We start from the raw sequence: 21,196 nt of genomic DNA, 5'->3' as shown, positions 1-21,196 counted from the left end.
AGTCTGTAGTAGTGCTGTAAAACAACTGATACCGAAACTTGTGAAACACAGATATTAACATATATTAATGGCTCTCAACTACACCTGATTAAGATATAATGTGCAGTGGGATATAATGGTTCTCAATCAAACCTGGCTTAGAAAAATGTACAGAATATAAAGCTGATAAAATAGAGGAAAACTAAAAATACTTAAATATTCTTAAATATATCCCACAAATATAATATGAAAAGAATGGTGATTTACTATTTGAAAATGAAGTTATTAGCAATAAATGATATAACCAAGGAACTGTGGACTACTTAAACCTTGCTAGGTTGGTAAAACATGTTTCTTTTGTTTACTCACTATTCTTCAGAACAGGATTACACTAAAAATGGTCAGTTTTTGGTTGTTTTCCCCAGATACAGAATTACTAAATTAGACTTATCAGAATGAAATTTTATCAGTTACTACAATTTCAAGCCTTAGAGACATATCTGATTTCATATCCTATTTCCAGTCACCAGGTTAAGTCTTCTTCCCTCCAAAATGTCTGTCTTTCCTTTGCCATTTCAACTGCTATCACTTGGGCTAGGCTGCCCTCTTTTTGCATGTCAAGTATTCCAGCAACTTCCAGAGAGTATTCTTAACTTCAGACTCTCCCATGCTTCAGCATATCACATTTAAAGCGGCCACGTTAATCTTCCATATCAACGGCATTCTATTTCTGATAATATTAAATGTGAATTTGGCTATTTAACTTAAAGGTTCTCATAATCTGCTCAAGCATATCAACTCCATCTTTGTTTTATGTTACTTTCCCAATAAACATATTCAACTTTTGTCAAATTGATGCCCACCATCCACTATGCTTATTTCCCTTCTTCGAGCATTCAAATGCCTCAACCAAATGTGCTTTGTCATAGCTCATTCTGCCTCACGTAGAATAATTTATGGATTTGACATATTCCCTAGTTTATTGTAAGATCTTTGAAGACAATGACAAAGTCTCATTCATGTTTGTAACCTCTGCAGAAACGACCATTCTGTCATGCACATAGTCGAGTATTCAATTTGCATTCCCTGGATATGCTATGCTGCCACCTTGGAACGATTTCCCCTTATCCTTCTCCTCTGATAACCATGCCTACTCCTCCTTCTGCACAATTCAGTTTAAGCATCATCATCATCTCTAGGAGCCTTCCTTTAAATGGTCCAGATCTTCCACATCTCACAGTGTGGGTGGATCTAGTACCCTTTGTTTGTGCTGTCAAAGATCACTCTATATTTTATCTCTCAAAGTATTCCAAAACTCAGAATTGTAGTAAGTACTTTGCTTGTCTATCTTACCAACTTGAGAATCTTTTGAAATCGGGGATTATAATTATTACAGTTCATATTCTTTATGACTAGCACTCTAATATAGTATCCGGTACAGAGCAGAGATGCATAATTCATCTTCAGTGAGTGAGTGAAATTGTTTCTCCAATTCAAAGAAAATCTACTTAAGTGTAGGGGCTATAACTTACATTTCTTGTGTCCTCCAGAGCACCTGTATACACACCAGGTTAAAGCTTCCCAGGCTTTCTCAGTTCATGATCCTTGCTGTCTCAGTAATTTTTTTCATGGTGCCCTCTAGGCCAAAGGAAATACCTAATTGTTCCATTTATTAATGGAACATACCTTAGTAGCCATTTGAAAAGATACCACAAAATGGAAAGAAAAATACTTTTATTTCATTCTTAACCATAGTTACTTATTCATGGCAATTTTGTACATGCTTGGCATTGCACAACTTCTTAAACCTTGGCTTAAGATTGGACAATAACACTTCCATTTCCTATTCCACATTGATATTTGCATCTCACTTGCTTTTTATCACAGCAACCCCCAAAACCCAAGTTCACTAAAATATGTTATAATAGAAAGGGATATTAGACAAATTAGTATTGACAAGCTAGTAGTTTACCTGGTTTCCAAGAGATCTCAAGCATCTCTGTGTTACCCTCTAATATTTAAAATATCCTGCAGCTTCCTGTGAGGTCACTGTAGCCCAGGGCACCCTGATGTAGTTTAGAAACTATAGCCTGAGGTAATTACAGCAACTATCCACTCACTCACTGTTTATTATGCACGGTATTATGCTAGGTGTTAAAACTACAGAGGTGATTAAGATGGTGGTAATAATAATAGTAATAAAAATAGTACTGACAACAGTAGTGGTCATCTCAGTTACAACACATCTTACGTTTCAGGCAATATGCTAAGTAAGTTAAATGAATTTATGTTGGGCTATAAACTCATTAATAGTACTTAAAATTAAAGATTCCGTGACCTAATAGAGATCTGTGTGAAGGACAGCAGAGTTAGGCAAAATATAATATAAACGGTATTAAAAATAAAAAAAGCAGTGACATTTGGTGTTTAAAGTAACAAAACCTATGTGCATTTTCACTTAATCCCCAGAACCATTTTGAGAGGCAGGTATACCCTGAGGTTTAAAGCAGTAAAGCTACTTAACTAATATTATATGTTTAAAAAGTGGCAATGCAAAAATTTTAAATATATTTTAAAGAGATTTTACAGTAATTATTTCTGAAAGAGAACTTTCAATGATTAAATGAAAAGAATGGTAGATTTGGGGCATGTTAGTAACTGGGTATAATTCTGCCGGGTTGGTAATTAGCATGTACCTATGATGACACAGGAATAGAGAGATCCTAGAACAAAAAAATGACAGTAGAAATTACATTCTCAATACCTACATTCTTCAATCTCCTACCTAATCCATTCTCCACAGTCCTGAGTAAAAATGATATACTTTTTGCTAGATAACTTGTGATTTGATGACTTTATATTGTACTGAGCAATTTAAAATTGTTCACCTATTTCTTCTAATCTGTCCCTCTTCAAATAAATAGAAAACAATATCTCTTCATGGCAGCCCATCAAATACATGAGGAATGTTGCCATATCTTTATTCTTCTCTTCTCGGAACTAAATACTCCAATTCCTTCAAAAGTATATGGCAAGGTTTCCTGCTCTGTCACTGGCTTGACCACAATACTACCTAGTATCTACATGATATTTTATAGTGTCTAAAGCTATTTTACAAATCTACCTCAGCTTCTACTCTTTTTTAAAAACATGTTTCTAAGGGCCTCACAACAACTCTATAAGGCGGGTATTATTAATCCCACTTTACAGTGGGATTGGAGGAAATGGAGCATCATACATTTAAAAAAATTGGTCAAGGTTACATGAGTCACAAGCTAGGACTCAAATCTAACCCCATTTACTACTTAGCACAATTATTTGGCAATCAGTTAAAATTAGTTCAATCACAGGTAACAGAAAACTCAGCACAGACTGTCTTTAAAAGTAATTCACACCTGGCTTAGGAGTGAATATGATTTGAACCGAATACATTTTTAGAGGGTGTCAAATTCAGAACCAGGCAGATCCATCGCCTGACCCTAAACATGGTCCTAAAGTAAATCGCTTGAGGAAATTGGATCCCAAAGATTACAGGTGGGGAATTTTGAAGTGTGTCCATATTTCATGGGAGATCAAAGAAGCCTAACTAAAAGAATTGTGGGCTGACTCACATGATAACTTCTTTTTGAAAGGGCTATTTTATCTTGAAGATTATGAGTTTGGAGGAACTAAGGTGATTGGCAGTGGAAAGAATCAGAACATGAGAAATTCCTTAAAAATTTATTGACTTAAATAACTTTGTGTTACACATAATTAAAAAAAACCCTTTACACTTTGAAAAAATAATAATAATTCATACCCTCACATAGAAAAACATAAAAGAACTAAGAGTAGTCTTCACTTAGGGTTCGAGCAATGTGATGGGGATCTCTTCCTCTCTAGCTCTGCCTTTGGTATTGGCTCCGTTTTCACAAAAGCTCTACACATATGGTCCCAAGATGGTTACTTGGATTTATGCATGGTATTATGCTAGGTGTTAAAACTACAAAGGTGAACAGTTCCAAGGATTTTCTCATTTTCTTACTGTGAATGAGAGTGCTTAAATACCCGAGAATCCAAGTCCCAAATGGAGTCTTATAGGCTTGACTCAGAATATGTGTGAATTCCTGGAACATTCTAACATGGATGGAGTATAATGGAATATACTCCAATATATATAATGGAATATCCATTATATTCTATAACGGAATATAATCATTAGTAAATAAGGACTTATTCCTAGATTAGAAAGTAGGTTAAATCTCACCTAAACCACATGGCTAAGAAATAAAAAGTATCACTCTGGGAAGAGAAGAAGAGATGCTGAGGAAGCATTAATAAATGGCTAAGTGAGTCCCATTCTGATTTGCAAATGTCTCTCTTAAAACAGGGTATATGGAACTGAATGTGATGTTTCCAACTGACCAGTGAAAGAGGGTGTGCTTTACTGTGACCAAAAAATTCTACTACTACTCATACAGCAACTCATCACCACCTTACAACAAATCTATACTAGTTGCTCAAAGTAAACAATTCTCTGAAGCTGAAATTAATTATCCTTTTTTTGCCCAGATTACTTTGTATTTCATTCAATATCTATAATAGTAAGAATCATCTCAGTTTGGCACCCAACAGACAATCTAATGCATACTTTTTAAAAAGGAATCATAATATCCAAAGCATTAATTTTGGTGACCCTACTTTTGGTAATATGTTCCATTTAAAAGCAACCAAAACTCCTAAGAGAGCTAAATTGTGTTGTTGAAGATCAAGTCCTTTTTTTTTTTTTAAAGATTACCGTGTCTCCTTGAACAGTGCCGGTTCAGCACCATTTTATAATCTACTGTGGCTTGTTCAAGACTCGTTTCCTGCTTTTAAAGTGCTTATAATCTAGTGGAGAAGACAAAGAAGCAGATTCTTTCAATATAATATGGCTAGGCAGTGTACCGTTAAATACTGAATGCCAATGAAGAAGAAAGAACACTTGATTTAATCTGAGAAGTGGACAGAGAAGTTTTCTGAATTAACAAAAAAAGCTGTCATTAAACAAGAGAGGGTTTAATGGAAAGTAATGGCATTCTAGGCTGAAGGCACAGTATGACTAAAAGCTCAGTACCATAAATAGCCTGGTACGTGTACCAGCAATATGGTACAAAAAGCATGAAGGGTGAAGCAGAGTGGCAGAACATGAGCTGGAGACGTAGAGACCAGGTCATTGAAAGATTTATATTTTATGCTCTGAAAGGTATGTAGATCACACTAAGTAGCTTTAATATCCTATCGGCTATGAGGAGGCACTGACATTATTTATTCCAATTTGAAAGGGAAAAACTGGAAGCAAAGACATCTATGTAAGAGGTCAAGGTAAGTAATAAGAACCCTAATTAAGACAATGATAGCAGGAAGGAAGTGTATATGTTTAAGGATTATTTAACAGGTAAAATGGGAAGGCTTTAGTAATTTAAAAGGTATGAAAATGGGGACGAGAGAGGAAGAGTCTAGGAGGAATTCGTTCTCTGGGCTGGGTAACTTGGTAGATGGCTTTCTCACTGGGTAACTTGGTAGACGGCTATGAATGAAATAGGAAATGTAATAGGAGGAAAAAGTCTTGAGAGATAAGTTGACGTACTATTGTGCACTTGTCCTTAGATACAATACTGCTGACAATTAAAAATCTAAGATTCTACCTATACTTAACTAGGTTACTATCAAAATTCAGTACATAAAAATTTTAAACTAATGAATCAAAACGAAATAAGCCAATACAGAAAAATTATTTCAGTGTTGTGAAACTATCTGGCCTGCTAAAATAGAAATGTCATTTCCTTTTTTAAAAGAAGGGTCAGGTGGCAATGCTAAATTTTTTAAAGAAAATTTAACCACTGATTGTAATGTCTGTGGCTTTTGGGGAAAACATAACCCCAAATTACAGTGGCTGTGGTTATAAACCATTATGAAGAGCTTCCAACGTCAGACATAGTTTAAGTGTCTGTATGCACTGGAGTCCTTTTACAGGACTTTGCTAGAACAGCAAAATTAATGACTCTCTTCTTTTTGCCTACTTTGGTGTCAATAACAAATGTACTTTCCTTAACAAAGATTTTTAAGGGACACGGAATTAACTTAATATGAACATCAAATAAGCCAGAGTCATAAACTTTCTTCTTAATATATCAGGAAAAAAAACTACAAGCCTATGATCAACACTGTGACTTGGTCTTAATTTATGACCAAGGCCAAATCAAATCAAATCATCTCTCAAATAAGTTTGGAGAAATAGGTGCCACAATCCTTAGACAGCCTGTTTTTGGTCATAGTTTAACATTTCTCTCCTCAGTTAAAGTCACTATTAATACAGAGAAAATCTAGAAGTAAATTGGGAAGCAGAAGATGTTTTTTCCCTTGCATTTCTCAGGAGTAAATGAAGTTGCTTAAGTTTACACTGATTGCTTTTTGCTTTGCCACACACTATCCTCTCCTCATTTCTAGTGTGACTTAGTGGCCAAAGATGTTAAGTGCTGCTAATTACAAGTTTTATTTTCAGAATTCTTCCAATTAAAGAAATCTTTGAGTGCTGTGAAGTGACCTAAATCTTAGAATTAGTAAATACATTCCAGGCTTTATAAAGCCAGGCCCTTCAATCAGTACTCAAGCAGTCTGTAGTTCCCTGGACAGCAGCTCTTCAGGCTCAATGGATCCCAACCAGCTGCAAAAGAACCAGCGGACAGAATGAGTGACGGCCTCTGAAACCAGACAGGAGTTGGGCAGAAGGTGGCAGGAGCTGCTGTCATGCTGGTGCCCTGAGCTTCCCATAAAATGTAGATGAAGGACTGGCCACTCAACCCTGGGTAATAAACAGTGTGATGCAGAAAGCACCAAATAACTTTAATAGCTTCCCAATTTCATCTGAAATGCAACAACCAGGAGTGTGAGACCGTTTCCACTATTACACAGTTAATCTGAAGTGGAGGTTATGTTTTTCTAGTTAGAAAATGGCCACACTCCATAAAAGAATGTCACTGTCCAGGACAATTTTCTTTTTATTTATTTGATTTTAAATATCATCTATAAGCTTGTCAATCCCAAATTTCGGTCTCCAGCCCTGACAGCTCACCTGAGGTCCAGACCCACATTTGAAACTGCCTACTTCACATTCCTTCTAGGGTTATGAACAGGCACCTCAAATTCAGTCTGCACAAATTAGATTTTATCTCCATAAAACTGAACCCTTCCTCACCAGAGTAAAAGAAGTCACCATCTGAAGTCACTATCTATCCAATCATTTATTCTTGGTAGTCATTTGTTTTAAAAAAAATCAGCTTTATTAAAATATTATTTACATACAGTAAAATTCACTGGTATGAAATAATTTGTTATATTCTATCAAATCAAATGTAAGCACCACAATTATGATTAAAACATTTCCAGCACCTTCAAACTGCCCCCCACCAAATCTCTTCCTGTCAACTACTGATTTCTTTCCTCCAAATTAATTTTGCCTTCTACAGAATTTCATATACAGGCCTACCTCAGAGATATTGCGGGTTCGGGTCCAGACCATGGCAATAACGTGAATATTGCAATAAAACGAGTCACAAAATTTTTTGGTTTCCCAGAGCATATAAAAGTTAGGTTTACACTTTGTTACAGCCTATTAAGTGTGCAATAGCATTATATCTAAAATAATACATGCCTTAAAGTACTTTACTGCTAAAAAATGTTAACCATTATCTGAGCTTTCAGAGAGTTGTAATCTTTTTGCTGATGGAAGGTCTTGCCTCAAGGTTGATGGCTGCTGACTGATCAGGGTGGTGGGTGGTGAAGGCTGGGTGGCCGTGGCAGTTTCTTTTTTTTTTAAATTTATTTTATTTATGGCTGTGTTGGGTCTTCATTTCTGTGCAAGGCCTTTCTCTAGTTGTGGCAACTGGGGGTCACTCTTCATCGCGGTGCGCGGGCCTTTCACTGTCGTGGCCTCTCTTGTTGCGGAGCACAGGCTCCAGACGCGCAGGCTCAGTAGTTGTGGCTCACGGGCCCAGTTGCTCCGCGGCATGTGGGATCATCCCAGACCAGGGCTCGAAGCCGTGTCTCCTGCATTAGCAGGCAGATTCTCAACCACTGCGCCACCAGGGAAGCCCGGCAGTTCCTTAAAATAAGACAACAATGAAGTCTGCTGCACTGACTGACTCTTCCTTTGACAAACGATCTCTGTAACACGGAATGCTGTTTGACAGCACTTTATCCATAGTAGAACTTCTTTCAAATTTGGAGTCAGTCCTCTCAAACCCTGCTGCTGCTTTAGCCAAATCTGCAGTTACTTCCTCCACTTTGAAGTCTTGAATCCTTCAAAGTCATCCAGGATGGTTGGAATCAACTTTTTCCAAACTCCTGTATGTTGATATTTTGACCTCCTTCTGTGAATCTGAATGCTCTTAATGGCATCTAGAATGGTGAATTTTTTCCAGAAGTTTTCAATTTACTTTGCCCAGATCGATCAAAAGAATCAGTATCTATGGTAGCCTTACAAAATCTATTTCTTAAATTATAAGACTTGAAAGCTGAAATTACTCCTTGACCCATGGGCTGCAGAATGGATGTTGTGTTATCAGGCATGAAAACAGCATTAATCTCTTTGTACATCTCCATCAGAGCTCTTGGGTGACCAGGTGCATTGTCAAAGAGCAGTAATATTTTGAAAGGGATCTTGTTCCTGAGTAGTAGAAACAGTGAGCTGAAAATATTCAGTAAACCATGTTGTCAACAGATGTGCTGTAATCCAGGCTTTGTTGTTCCATTTATAAGGAGCATAGGCAGAGCAAATTTAGAATAATTCTGAAGGGCCCTAGGATTTTCAGGATGGTAAAGGAGCACTGGCTTCAACTTAAAGTCACCAGCTGCATTAGCCCCTAGCAAGAGAGTCACCTGTCCTTTGAAGCTTTGAAGCTAGGCGTTGACTTTTCCGCTCCAGCTATGAAAGTCCTAGATGGCATCTTCTTCCAATACAAGGCTGTTTCATCTACATTAAAAATCTGTTGTTTAGTGTAGCCACCTTCATGAATTATCTGAGCTAGATCTTCTGGATAACTTGCTGCAGCTTCTACATCAGCACTTGCTGCTTCTCCTTGCACTTTTATGTTATGGAAAAGGCTTCTTTCCTTAAGCCTCATGAACTAACCTCTGCTAGCTTCCAACTTTTCTTCTCAGTTTCCTCACCTTCTTTAGCCTTCATAGAACTGAAGAAAGTTAGGGCCTTGCTCTGGATGAGGCTTTGGTTTAAGGGAATGTTGTGGTTGGCTTTATATTTTATCCAGAAAAACTTTCTCCGTATCAGCAAATAAGGCTGTTTTGCTTTCTTATTATTTGTGTGTTCACTGGAGTAGCATTATTCATTTCCCTGAAGAACTTTTCCTTTGCATTCACAATTTGGCTAACTCTTTGGTGTTAGAAGCCTAGCTTTCAGTCTATCTCAGCTTTTGACATGCCTTCCCCACTAAGCTTAATCATTTTTAGCTTTTGATTTAAAGTAAGAGACCTGTGACCCTTCCTTTCACTTAAACACTTAGAGGTCACTGTAGAATTATTAATTGGCCTGATTTCAGTATTGTTGTGTCTCAGGGAATAGGGAGGCCCAAGGAGAGGGAGAGGAATAGGGAAACGGCTGGTCGGTGGAGCAGTCAGAACACATACAAAATTTATAGATTAAGTTTGCCGATTTATATAGGTGTGGTAAGTGGCGCCCCCACAACAATTACAATAGTAACAACAAAGATCACTGTTCACAGATCCCAACAAATAATAATGAAAAAGTCTGAAATATTACAAGAATTACCAAAATGTGACCCAGAGACATGAAATGAGCAAATGCTCTTGGAAAAACAGTGCCAATAGACTTGCTCAAGGCGGGGGTGCCACAAATTTTCAGTTTGTAAAAAATGCAGTATCTGCAAAGCACAGTGAAGTGAAGCACAATAAAACGAGGTATGCCTGCAAACAGAATCATGTAGCATGCATTTTTTTTTGAGTCTGGCTTCTTTCCTAACTTCTGTATCTAAAAGTCCCCTACCACCTACCCTCAAACAAACACATAATCCTGATTTTTTCTTCAAAGTCCATATCATTATAACAAATTACCTTATTTATCATAGGGCATTTCCAACTTGAATATAAGCTCTATGAGTGCCAAGGGACCTGGCCTATCTTGTTCAATATTATATGCCCACAACTTCCAAAAGTGCCAATATATGGCAGATGGTCAATAAATATTACTGAATGAATAAAGAAATAAAAATAGCTCCCTCATGTTTTCCTACTGAACTTATCTATACTTTAATTATCAATAAGATGTATTTGTATTTATTCTAGGATGAGCACACTGGGAGAGAGAATAGGGTAGTGGCAAGTTGTATAATAAGGCCTCTGGAGTAAGGCTGCCTGATTTTGAATCTGGCCTGTTGCCTCTTCTAAGGAGTTACTATGGCCTTGAGCAAGTTACATAATCTTCCTGAGGTTTAATTTCTGCATCTGTAAAAATGGGGATGATAGTTTTTGCCTCATAAGGTGGTTGTGAGGATTAAATGAGATCAAACATGTAAAACAATTTAAAAAGTATCTCATACTTAGAACTAATGATAGCCAATATTGTTATAATTACTGCCATCTCTACCACCGCCACCACTACCACCACCAACACCACTATCTTGCTATTTTGTGCAAAGCTGAAGAAAAAGTTCCATTAAAATAGTTTTTTAAGCTAACTACCTAAAATAAACAACAATAAACACATGGACAGAAGACAGATGAAGGGTACCAAAATCTTACAATGACACTCACATGAATCTGTCTATGGTGACATCTTATATGCCAGATATTGGTTGAGCAAAATTGTACATGCTGATAAACTCACTGGTGATGAGTTTATTATGAGAAAGGCAAGGCAATATGGACACCAATCTAAATTCTATTCTATTATATTGTATAGTATAGTTCACTTTATTTCAAACCACTTATTTTGAAATATAGTGAAAACCAATGTTACTCCAACTGGAGTCCAGACCACTGAGAGTCTGGAGCATTCTCTCAAGATAGAATAAAAATTTCTACAATTCTTTTGTGTTTGTGTTCAGTGAACCCCTAAAATGTCAGCGTTAAAATGTCAATGCAGTGTTTCCCAAACTTGGGGGTTGATGTGAATTTTCATCCTATCAAAGGTGTCCCTCTAGAAAAAATTGTACATAGACCAAATCCAAGATTGTACGTATTGTGGTTTATTCTGTAATTAGCATACTCTTTTAGGACAGTTAACCTACCTACCTAACTTCTCACCTACCTTTATATCTATTATAATATTAATTTTTTCTGACAACTCATATGGAGGGTATATCAGGTAGAAACTTATCAACACTAAGAATGAGGATCATTTTCTACAAGCGTGAGGAAGAAGAAATTAGTGGTTTCCTAAAGATGGAGGGTTCATAAAATTTTGTGCTATAGGATCAGTTTTTTTTTTCTCCCTTTTGAATACTATTAGCAAAAGCCTTTAATAAAAGAATGAAATAAGAACAAGCTTGACTAAACTTTAATACTGATATGCCTAGATGCTTGACCATATTTTAGGCATATTAGTCACAAGTAGGAAGGCTAGGGTATGTATCGGGCGAGGAGAAGAGTAGCAAACTTTATTAATGATGAAAGACTTCAGGTCTGATGGGCATGAAGTTGTGGAGAGTTCATAACGGCAAATCTCTTATCCAAAAAGAATTTGGTATGTGAAAGGCATACCAAGTTCCAGCTCTCATGGGTCGAAGAATGAGAACAAAACCATGGTTTTTAAAGGGTTTCAAAGACCATGGATGGCCACATATGGCAATTTCATTTAGACATGCTCAAGCAAGTCATTAAATTAGCACTGTCTTTTCAAAGTCGAAGCCCAAACCATGTACACTTTTCACGAAGAAATATTGCCATTCAATTTTTAAACTAACAAATAATTCAAGGCACTATATTTCCATCTCACTTTTTATTTCTTTCTCTTTTGTGTTATGATAAATATGGGATTCCAAATTCTGCCTTATGATATGATAACAATGGGTCTCCTAATACTGGTGTACATATAATTAACACCAAGACTGCTGCTTTAGCAAACTAAAGAAGCTGATCCAAATAAAATAAAATAAACAAAAATATTTTAAAAACATCAAAGATCTAATAGATACTAAAAACTAGTGTTTCAAGATCTGGGAGAAGGACTTCCCTGGTGGCACAGTGGTTAAGAATCTGCCTGCCAGTGCAGGGGACACAGGTTCGAGCCCTGGTCCCGGAGGATCCCACATGCTGCGGAGCAACTAAGCCCATGCGCCACAACTACTGCACCTGTGCTCTAGAGCCCATGAGCCACAACTACTGAGCCCACATGCCACAACTACTGAAACCCGTGTGCCTAGAGCCTGTGCTCCACGCCAAGAGAAGCCACCACAATGAGAAGCCCGCGCACCACAACAAAGACCCAATGCAGACAAAAATAAACAAATAAATAAATTTATTAAAAAAAAAAAAAAAAAAAAAGATCTGGGAGAAGACAGAGACATTAGCCCAGCCAAAGTTAATTTGTCTTGAGGGCATTTGCTGATTCTAAGATTGAGCCAAAATAAACAAAATGACACGTTTGAGTAAAATAAATAAATTCCAGAAAACTAAAAAATAAGAGCTAAAACTAAGAATGCAATGTACTATATGTATATACAGATGTATGTAATATATGTATAGGTTACATTTTGTGTATGTAGTACATTTTCACTGTACTCCCTAAATCCCTTAGTATCCCTTTTTTTCCATTCACTTTTCTCTCTGTTATGCATATGGATAATTTCTTCTACTGTATCTGCTAATTCATTAATTCTCGCTCTATTTTGCTTTTAAGAATCTACCCACTGCTATATCTATACTATATATCTATATATATCTATATCAAACTGGTCTCTCAGGAGGAATAAAAAGGAGACAATGGGAAGGTAACTGATCCAGTACATGCTGAGGAATTTTAATATTTGTCACTACTTCCTAAAGTCCTTGCCAAAGTTTGGTAAGAATATTTACTGTGAGAGTAAGTAATAAAGGAACAACCATATAACACATGCTGAGGATTTCTGTGTTGATGACTCTATGTTATAGAAGATACACAGGAAAATTACCATGATACCTGATGATCTCACCAAGAGACTATAGCACTGTCAATTACTTAATTACATTTGGTTGATCAGACATTCACTAGTATGATACTTTGGCTCCTGAATACATTCTAGGAGCTATATATTATTCTAGGACCTCCAAAGTGCATAAATATGATTGAGACACTCGCGAAGCTCTCAGTTCAGTGGGACAGTCAGTCAAACAAGTAAGTACTTGAATCAGACATATGCTGTAAGAGAAATATAAACTACAAGATAGGAGGTCAGGGCCTTTCCCTCCAACAAAATGATGAGTACTCTATAACTGCAGGTAACAGTAAGAAAGGAAGTATACACCCATGTACATGAAACCTTGCTTTTACAGCAAAAAGGGTGTACTTTGAAAAATTAACAGAGCAGCTTTTCAAAAGATTCTAGTGTTAGTTTCTGAAGAGAACACATACCTAATATAAATGTATCTGATGAGGACTTGTAAATTTTGAGAAAGGTTTTCTTTAGTTCTCTGAACTATTTATAATAGCAGATTAAAGTCCTTTTCTATTAAGTCCCACATTATTGTAGTTTCTATTGACTTATTTTTCCTGTTTATAAGCACACCTTCCTGTTTCTTGGCATATCTCATAATTCTGTGTTGATAAAAACTGGACATTCGAAATAATGCAATGCAGGAACTCTAGAAATTAGATCTCATCCATCCCCCAGGAATAATTGTTGTGCTGCTTGTCTGTTTAGGAACTTTCATTTAGTACTAATTTTCTGTACTAATTCTGCAGTCTGTATTCCTTGTCTTACTGTAGCCACTGAAGTCTCTGCTGGGTTAGCTCAGGGGTCAGCTAATGACTAGACAGAGATTTCCTTAAATACCATGAACTGGTAAGTGTTTTAGTATTTGCAAGGACCTCTATGTGTTGGAGCATACCTTCAACACTGACAGTTTACAACTCTGCCTTAGCCTTCAATTTCTGCTTGCACAGAATCAAAGTTAGCCAGAGGTGAGAGATTAGGACCTTCTCAGTTCTTTCCTGGGCATGTGTACAATCCTGTACATGTATGTGACCTTCAAGAATTCCAGGAACATTTTTAAAACTAAGAGCTTAGCAAAGTTATCTATGGCAATCACATTTCCCAGACTTCTCCCTTAAGTTTTTTGGCCAGTCTCTTGTTTGCCCCAACTGTTATTTTTGTCCCAGGCAGCTGAGTGGTTAAACAATTGCCACTTATTGTTTTTGACAAACATCCTGGGTATAGGGCTTTTTCCACTGAACAAACTCTGAGTCAGGTCAAATATCAATAAGCCCTGTGAATGGAGACCTTATAGGGAACTGTCAGGCCAAACAGTAACAATTCTCTGGAGACACAGTTTTTCTGGAGCTCTAAACCTATTATGCCCCCTTCAGGGGCTTCTACATGGCTGATTTTCACAGCTACCATGATTGTGAGGCTATACTAGCTTTTAAAGTTACCATACTGCTGGGGAGTAGGGAATGGGAATAAGGCAAGTTAAAACTCTACAAAGCCTGCTGTTCTTACTGAGATTTAACTGTTTTTCTTGAATAAATACTCCTTGGGTTGTTGACCTTTGGTTAACACCCAGAGATCTGAGAAAATTGATTTTGACGATTTTTGCTAGCATTCTCATTGCCTTTCTGAAGAAGCTAATTTGCAGAGGTCCTTAGTCTTGCCATTCCAGAAGTCCTGCTTCAACTCTCCATTTCAAAGAGTATCAATATTTTCCCAGTTTCTTTTTAACATATTAAACTTCTAGATTTAAATATTTAATCTATCTGAAATTCATTTTAGTATACAAAGTCCAGGAGGAAATGGGCAGCCAGTTGCAATTACAATTGTCCCCTGATTAACCCAAGCTTGAACTGCATGGGTCCAGTTCAATGTGTATTTTTTTTTTTTTTTCCAATAAACACATACAGTACTACATGATCCATGGCTGGTTGAATCCACAGATGCAGAACTGCAGTATGGAGGGCCAATTTTAGGACTTGAGAGTTGGTAGATTTTGGTATTAATGGTGGGCCCTGGCAGCAGTCCTCCCCAGATACCAAGGGATGACTGTATTTTTAATCTTTTCTCAGTTAATTAGTAAAATACTTTTGAGAATCTAATAAAAGCTATAGAGTATCTCTGCAAAAAAAATCTGCACATATACACAAATTTTGCATAATTTCAGTAAATTCACAGACTGTCTAGGGTCCCCTTCCATGGAACCCAGATTAAAAACCCGGATGTGCTACAGTAACTCATCTAATTTGTAACTTCATTTTTACAAATTTGTAAATTACAGGAAACTTTGTGTCTCTTTCTGTATTCTATCCTATTCCATTGGTCTGTGTGTCTATATCCATAACAGTGCCATACAGTTTTAATTACACCAAGCATCTTTCTGCCTCAAAGCCTTTGCACTTGCTATTCACCATGTGTGAAACACTTTTACCCCACCTAGTCTCAAAGTAAACTCCTCACTTCAATGCAGGCCTCAGCTCAAATGCTACCTCCTTAGAGTCGTTACCTGACTACCCTATTTTTATATTGGTTCCCTCACTCTCTAGCCTCTTACACAGCTTCATTTTTCTTCATGACATTGATCATTACTTCACATTTTATTATACCTTTAATAGTTTCCTGTCAGCTTTCTCCACAAGAAGGTAGGGAATTTTTTTTTTTTTTACTACTGTATCCCCAGAAATAAGTACTGTCCCTGGAATATTATAGGCAGTCTTTTCAATTATTAATGTAAAACACCAAACACTAAGTTTGAACATGGCAACTTATTTGCTTACTCTGCTGGTCTAAGTAAATAAAAGACATAAAAGATATATTAGCTCCACCTGGCTCCCAAGAAAAGTCATTTGTCAATTTTCTAGAATAGGACTATGAAGGTTTAAGGAACTAAGAGTTGTTTCGTTGTAGTTCTTACTGTAACCATGTGAGAATAAAAGCAGTGAGCTGTTTAAGGAAGACTTGAAATACATTTGATAGGACCACCTCACTTTTGAAAATCTGAGTTACCTGGCAACATTGTTCTTTCTGCTATAGATCTTCTCTCTTCAACTGTCAGCTACAAGGCAATTAAATACACACACACACACTTTTTTTTTCTCCCTCTCTCTCTCTAGGAAAATATGCAACCATTTGTAAGAAAATAAACACATGTATCATTCATGACATGACTGGATTATCTTCACAGTACTCTGAGCCCATAGAGAATGAATTTTAAAGTCTATCATTTACTATAGTGTTTCTTATGGACAAGAGGGAGCCTAACAAACTCACAGACAAGGGTACTCTTTAACATATATGTTTTCTTCTTTGGGTGACGAACATGTGCTGATTTATTCATGCTCTCTTTCCCAATTTCATGGTGACTAATAGCCCACATCTATGTGAGGTTAAAGGAGTGGTCTGTGGTCACAAAGAAGTTTTAAGTAAACTCTCCCATGTCAGGACTTAAGCAATAATCTTGACATTACTGGCATGGAATTCCAACCAACTGAACTGACAGACAATTAAACATATATGTGAGATATATTTGTTGACACTAACACAGGTTACAGAAAGAATTAGAAAATAATCATTACTCTAGTGGAAAAAAGCAAAGAAAAAAAAGATAAACTCTATTACCACATTACTGTTATGCTGTTATAGATGTTACTTACAGATGTTTCATTGTCATAATAAACGGAAAACTCTGTGTTCTTCAGAGTAAACCTGAGTGACATTTTTAAAAAAACATGTAACACTGATCCTGGATATTACAAGCAGTGTTTCCTAGGGCTTCATTAAGACTAGTTAATGAGTGGAAAGAAAATCTTCTGGGTTTCTTGTTCTCAAAAGTTAAAAAAAAAAAAACAAACTTAGTCATTTCAGCCACATTTACAAAGTATGGTTGAATGAACAATGGAAATACATGTGATGCTTTGATGTAAAACAAAGACTCCTATGAATGTTACTTTTTGCTTTTTATACTTGTTGGAGGAAAAATTTATTCAGGTATCTCATACCTATATAAAGAAAAGACTAAACACAAGTAAAATAGTACCATGCAAATTCAATTATGGAAAATTAAACTAATACAATTTTTAATTGTTCAGTAATCAAAAGTTATTTTGTATGTAGGCCATATCTGTTGATATGTATGTATCTTACGAGGCTACAGGGGGTTATCTGCGAGTTTCTATTATTACTACCAACTACAGGTATATAGAAATATAAATTCAACATAAATGAATCAAATTAAACTGTTTTCCACATATATATATTATTTACTTTGATTGTATGTGCATGTGTGTGACTGTGAAAAAGAAAAACAAGCATATAAAACAGGAGACAATGTAGTTCCAATGACTAAACATAAATTTGGATTCTGACTTCTTTGAATATAGAGTAAAAAGGTAAAATTATCAGCATTAAAAAGTGAAGGAGGAGCTTCAAGATGGCAGAAGAGTAAGACATGGAAATCACCTTCCTCCCCACAGATACATCAGAAATACATCTACATGTGGAACAACTCCTACAGAACACCTACTGAACGCTGGCAGAAGACCTCAGAACTCCCAAAAGGCAAGAAATTCCCCACATACCTGGGTAGGGCAAAAGAAAAAAAAAAAAAAAGACAAAGAATAGGGATGGGACCTGCACCAGTGGGAGGGAGCTATGAAGGAGGAAAGGTTTCCACACACTAGGAAGCCCCTTCGCGGGCAGAGACTGCAGGTGGCGGAGGGAGAAGCTTCAGAGCCACGGAGGAGAGCGCAGCCACAGGGATGCAGGGGGCAAAGTGGAGAGATTCCCGCACTGGGGATCGGTGCCGACAAGCACTCACCAGCCTGAGAGGCTTGTCTGCTCAGCCGCCGGGGCGGGTGGGGGCTGGGAGCTGAGGCTTGGGCTTCGGTTGGATCCCAGGGAGAGGACTGGGGTTGGCGGCGTGAACACAGCATGAAGGGGCTAGTGAGCCACAGCTAGCCGGGAAGGAGTCCAGGAAAAAGTCTGGACCTGCCAAAGAAGCAAGAGACCATTGTTTCCGGGTGCGCGAGGAGAGGGGACTCAGAGCACCACCTAAACAGCTCCAGACATGAGCCGCGGCTACCAGCACAGACCCCAGAGACGGGCATGAAATGCTAAGGCTGTTGCTGCAGCCACCAAGAAGCCTGTGTGCAAGCACAGGTCACTATCCACACCGACCCTCCGGGAGCCTGTGCAGCCCGCCACTGCCAGGGTCCCGTGATCCAGGGACAACTTCCCCCGGAGAACGCACGGCGTGCCTCAGGCTGCTGCAATGTCACGCCGGCCTCTGCCGCTGCAGGCTCGCCCTGCATCCGTACCCCTCCCTCCCCCTGGCCTGAGCGAGCCAGAGCCCCTGAATCAGCTGTTCCTTTAACCCCGTCCTGTCTGAGCGAAGAACAGACGCCCTCAGGCGACCTACACGGAGAGGCGGGGCCAAATCCAAAGCTGAACCCCGGGAGCTGTGCGAACAAACAAGAGAAAGGGAAATCTCTCCCAGCAGCATGATTCTGTGTGCGATTTTGTCTGTATAGCTTTGCTTTTACCATTTGGCCTAGGGTTCAGTCTGTCCGTTTTTTTTTTCTTTTCTTTTTTTCAGTATGGTTTTTGGCACTTGTTATCATTGGTGGATTTGTTTTTTGGTTTGGTTGCTCTCTTCTTTCTTCTTTTAAATTTCTTTATTTTTTTATTACTTTATAAAATTTTTTTTAATAATGATTTTTAATTTTAATAACTTTATTTTACTTTATTTTCTCTTCTTCTTTCTTTCTTTTTTTTCACCCTTTTATTCTGATCCTTGTGGATGAAAGGCTCTTGGTGCTCCAGCCAGGCATCAGGGCTGTGCCTCTGAGGAGGGAGAGCCAAGTTGAGAACACTGGTCCACCAGAGACCTCCCAGCCCCACGTAATATCAAAAGGCGAAAATCTCCCAGAGATCTCCATCTCAACGACAAGACCCAGCTCCACTCAACGACCAGCAAGCTACAGTGCTACACACCCTATGCCAAACAACTAGCAAGACAGGAACACAACCCCACCCATTAGCAGAGAAGCAGCCTAAAATCATAATAAGGTCACAGACACCCCAAAACACACCACCACACGTGGACCTACCCACCAGAAAGACAAGATCCAGCCTCATCCACCAGAACACAGGCACTAGCCCCTCAACCAGGAAGTCTACACAACCCACTGAACCAACCTTAGCCACTGGGAACGGACACCAAAAACAACGGGAACTACGAACCTGCAGCCTGCGAAAATGAGACCCCAAACACAGTAAGTTAAGCAAAATGAGAAGACAGAGAAACACACAGCAGATGGAGGAGCAAGGCAAAAACCCACCAGACCTAACAAATGAAGAGGAAATAGGCAGTCTACATGAAAAAGAATTCAGAAAAATGACAGTAAAGATGATCCAAAATCTTGGAAATAGAATGGAGAAAATACAAAAAACCTTTAACAAGGACCTAGAAGAACTAAACAGCAAACAAACAATCATGAACAACACAATAAATGAAATTAAAAGTTCTCTAGAAGGGATCAATAGCAGAATAACTGAGGCACAGGAACGGATAAGTGACCTGGAAGATAAAATGGTGGAAATAACTACTGTAGAGCAGAATAAAGAAAAAAGAATGTAAAGAAATGGTGACAGTCTCAGAGACGTCTGGGACAACATTAAATACAAAAATATTCAAATTATAGGGGTCCCAGAAGAAGAAGAGAAAAAGAAAGGAACTGAGAAAATACTTGAAAAGATTATAGTTGAAAACTACCCTAATATGGGAAAGGAAATGGTTAATCAAGTCCAGGAAGCACAGAGAGTTCCATACAGGATAAATCCAAGGAGAAACACGCCAAGACACATATCAATCAAACTATCAAAAATTAAATACAAAGAAAACATATTAAAAGCAGCAAGGGAAAAACAACAAATAACACACAAGGGAACTCCCATAAGATTAACAGCTGATTTCTCAGCAGAAACTCTACATGCCAGAAGGGAGTGGCATGATATACTTAAAGTGATGAAAGGGAAGAACGTACAACCAAGATTACTCTACCCAGCAAGGATCTCATTCAGATTCGACGGAGAAATTGAAACCTTTACAGACAAGCAAAAGCTAAGAGAATTCAGCACCACCAAACCAGCCTTACAACAAACGCTAAAGGAACTTCTCTAGGCAGGAAACACAAGAGAAAGAAAAGACCTACAATAACAAACGCAAAACAATTAAGAAAATGGTAATAGAAACATACATATCGATAATGACCTTAAATGTAAATGGATTAAATGCTCCAACCAAAAGACACAGACTGGCTGAATGGATACAAAAATAAGACCCGTATATATGCTCTCTACGAGAGACCCACTTCAGACTAGGGACACATACAGACTGAAAGTGAGGGGATGGAAAAAGATATTCCATGCAAATGGAAATCAAAAGAAAGCGGGAGTAGCAATTCTCATATCAGACAAAATAGACTTTCAAACAAAGACTATTACAAGAGACAAAGAAGGACACTACATAATGATCAAGGGATCAATCCAAGAAGAAGATATAACACTTGTACATACTTATGCACCCAACATAGGAGCACCTCAATGCATAAGGCAAATACTAACAGCCATAAAAGGGGAAATCGACAGTAACAAAATAATAGTAGGGGAATTTAACACCCCACTTTCACCAATGAACAGACCATCCAAAATGAAAATAAATAATGAAACGGAAGCTTTAAATGATACATTAAACAAGATGAATTAAATTGATATTTATATGACATTCCATCCAAAAAGAACAGAATACACTTTCTTCTCAAGTGCTCATGGAACGTTCTCCAGGATAGATCATATCTTGGGTCACAAATCAAGCCTTGGTAAACTTAAGAAAATTGAAATCGTATCAAGTATCTTTTCTGACCACAATGCTATGAGAGTAGATATCAAGTACAGGAAAAAATCTGTAAAAAATACATATACACGGAGGGTAAACAATACACTACTAAATAACCAAGAGATCACTGAAGAAATAAAAGAGG

General features: G+C 37.7%; 1 protein-coding gene across 8 annotated transcripts in view; it reads right to left on the bottom strand.

The window, feature by feature from the left end:
- Positions 1 to 21,196, bottom strand: part of CCDC91 (coiled-coil domain containing 91) — a 367,017-nt gene that overhangs the window by 73,697 nt on the left and 272,124 nt on the right. The window contains exon 12 of one of the 8 annotated variants that reach the window (XM_068561511.1): positions 17,986 to 18,143. The exons of the other annotated variants lie outside the window; for them this stretch is intronic. Coding sequence (XP_068417612.1) covers positions 18,096 to 18,143 — 48 coding nt within the window. The 3' untranslated portion in view covers positions 17,986 to 18,095. Of the gene's footprint in view, positions 1 to 17,985; positions 18,144 to 21,196 lie in introns of those variants that run through there. 8 annotated transcript variants of the gene reach the window in all.

The sequence above is a fragment of the Eschrichtius robustus genome, chromosome 13 (assembly GCF_028021215.1).
Source record: "Eschrichtius robustus isolate mEscRob2 chromosome 13, mEscRob2.pri, whole genome shotgun sequence".
Classification (NCBI taxonomy): domain Eukaryota; kingdom Metazoa; phylum Chordata; class Mammalia; order Artiodactyla; family Eschrichtiidae; genus Eschrichtius; species Eschrichtius robustus.
The sequence above is the reverse complement of the archived record's forward strand: the minus strand, read 5'-3'. Positions and strand labels throughout refer to the sequence as shown.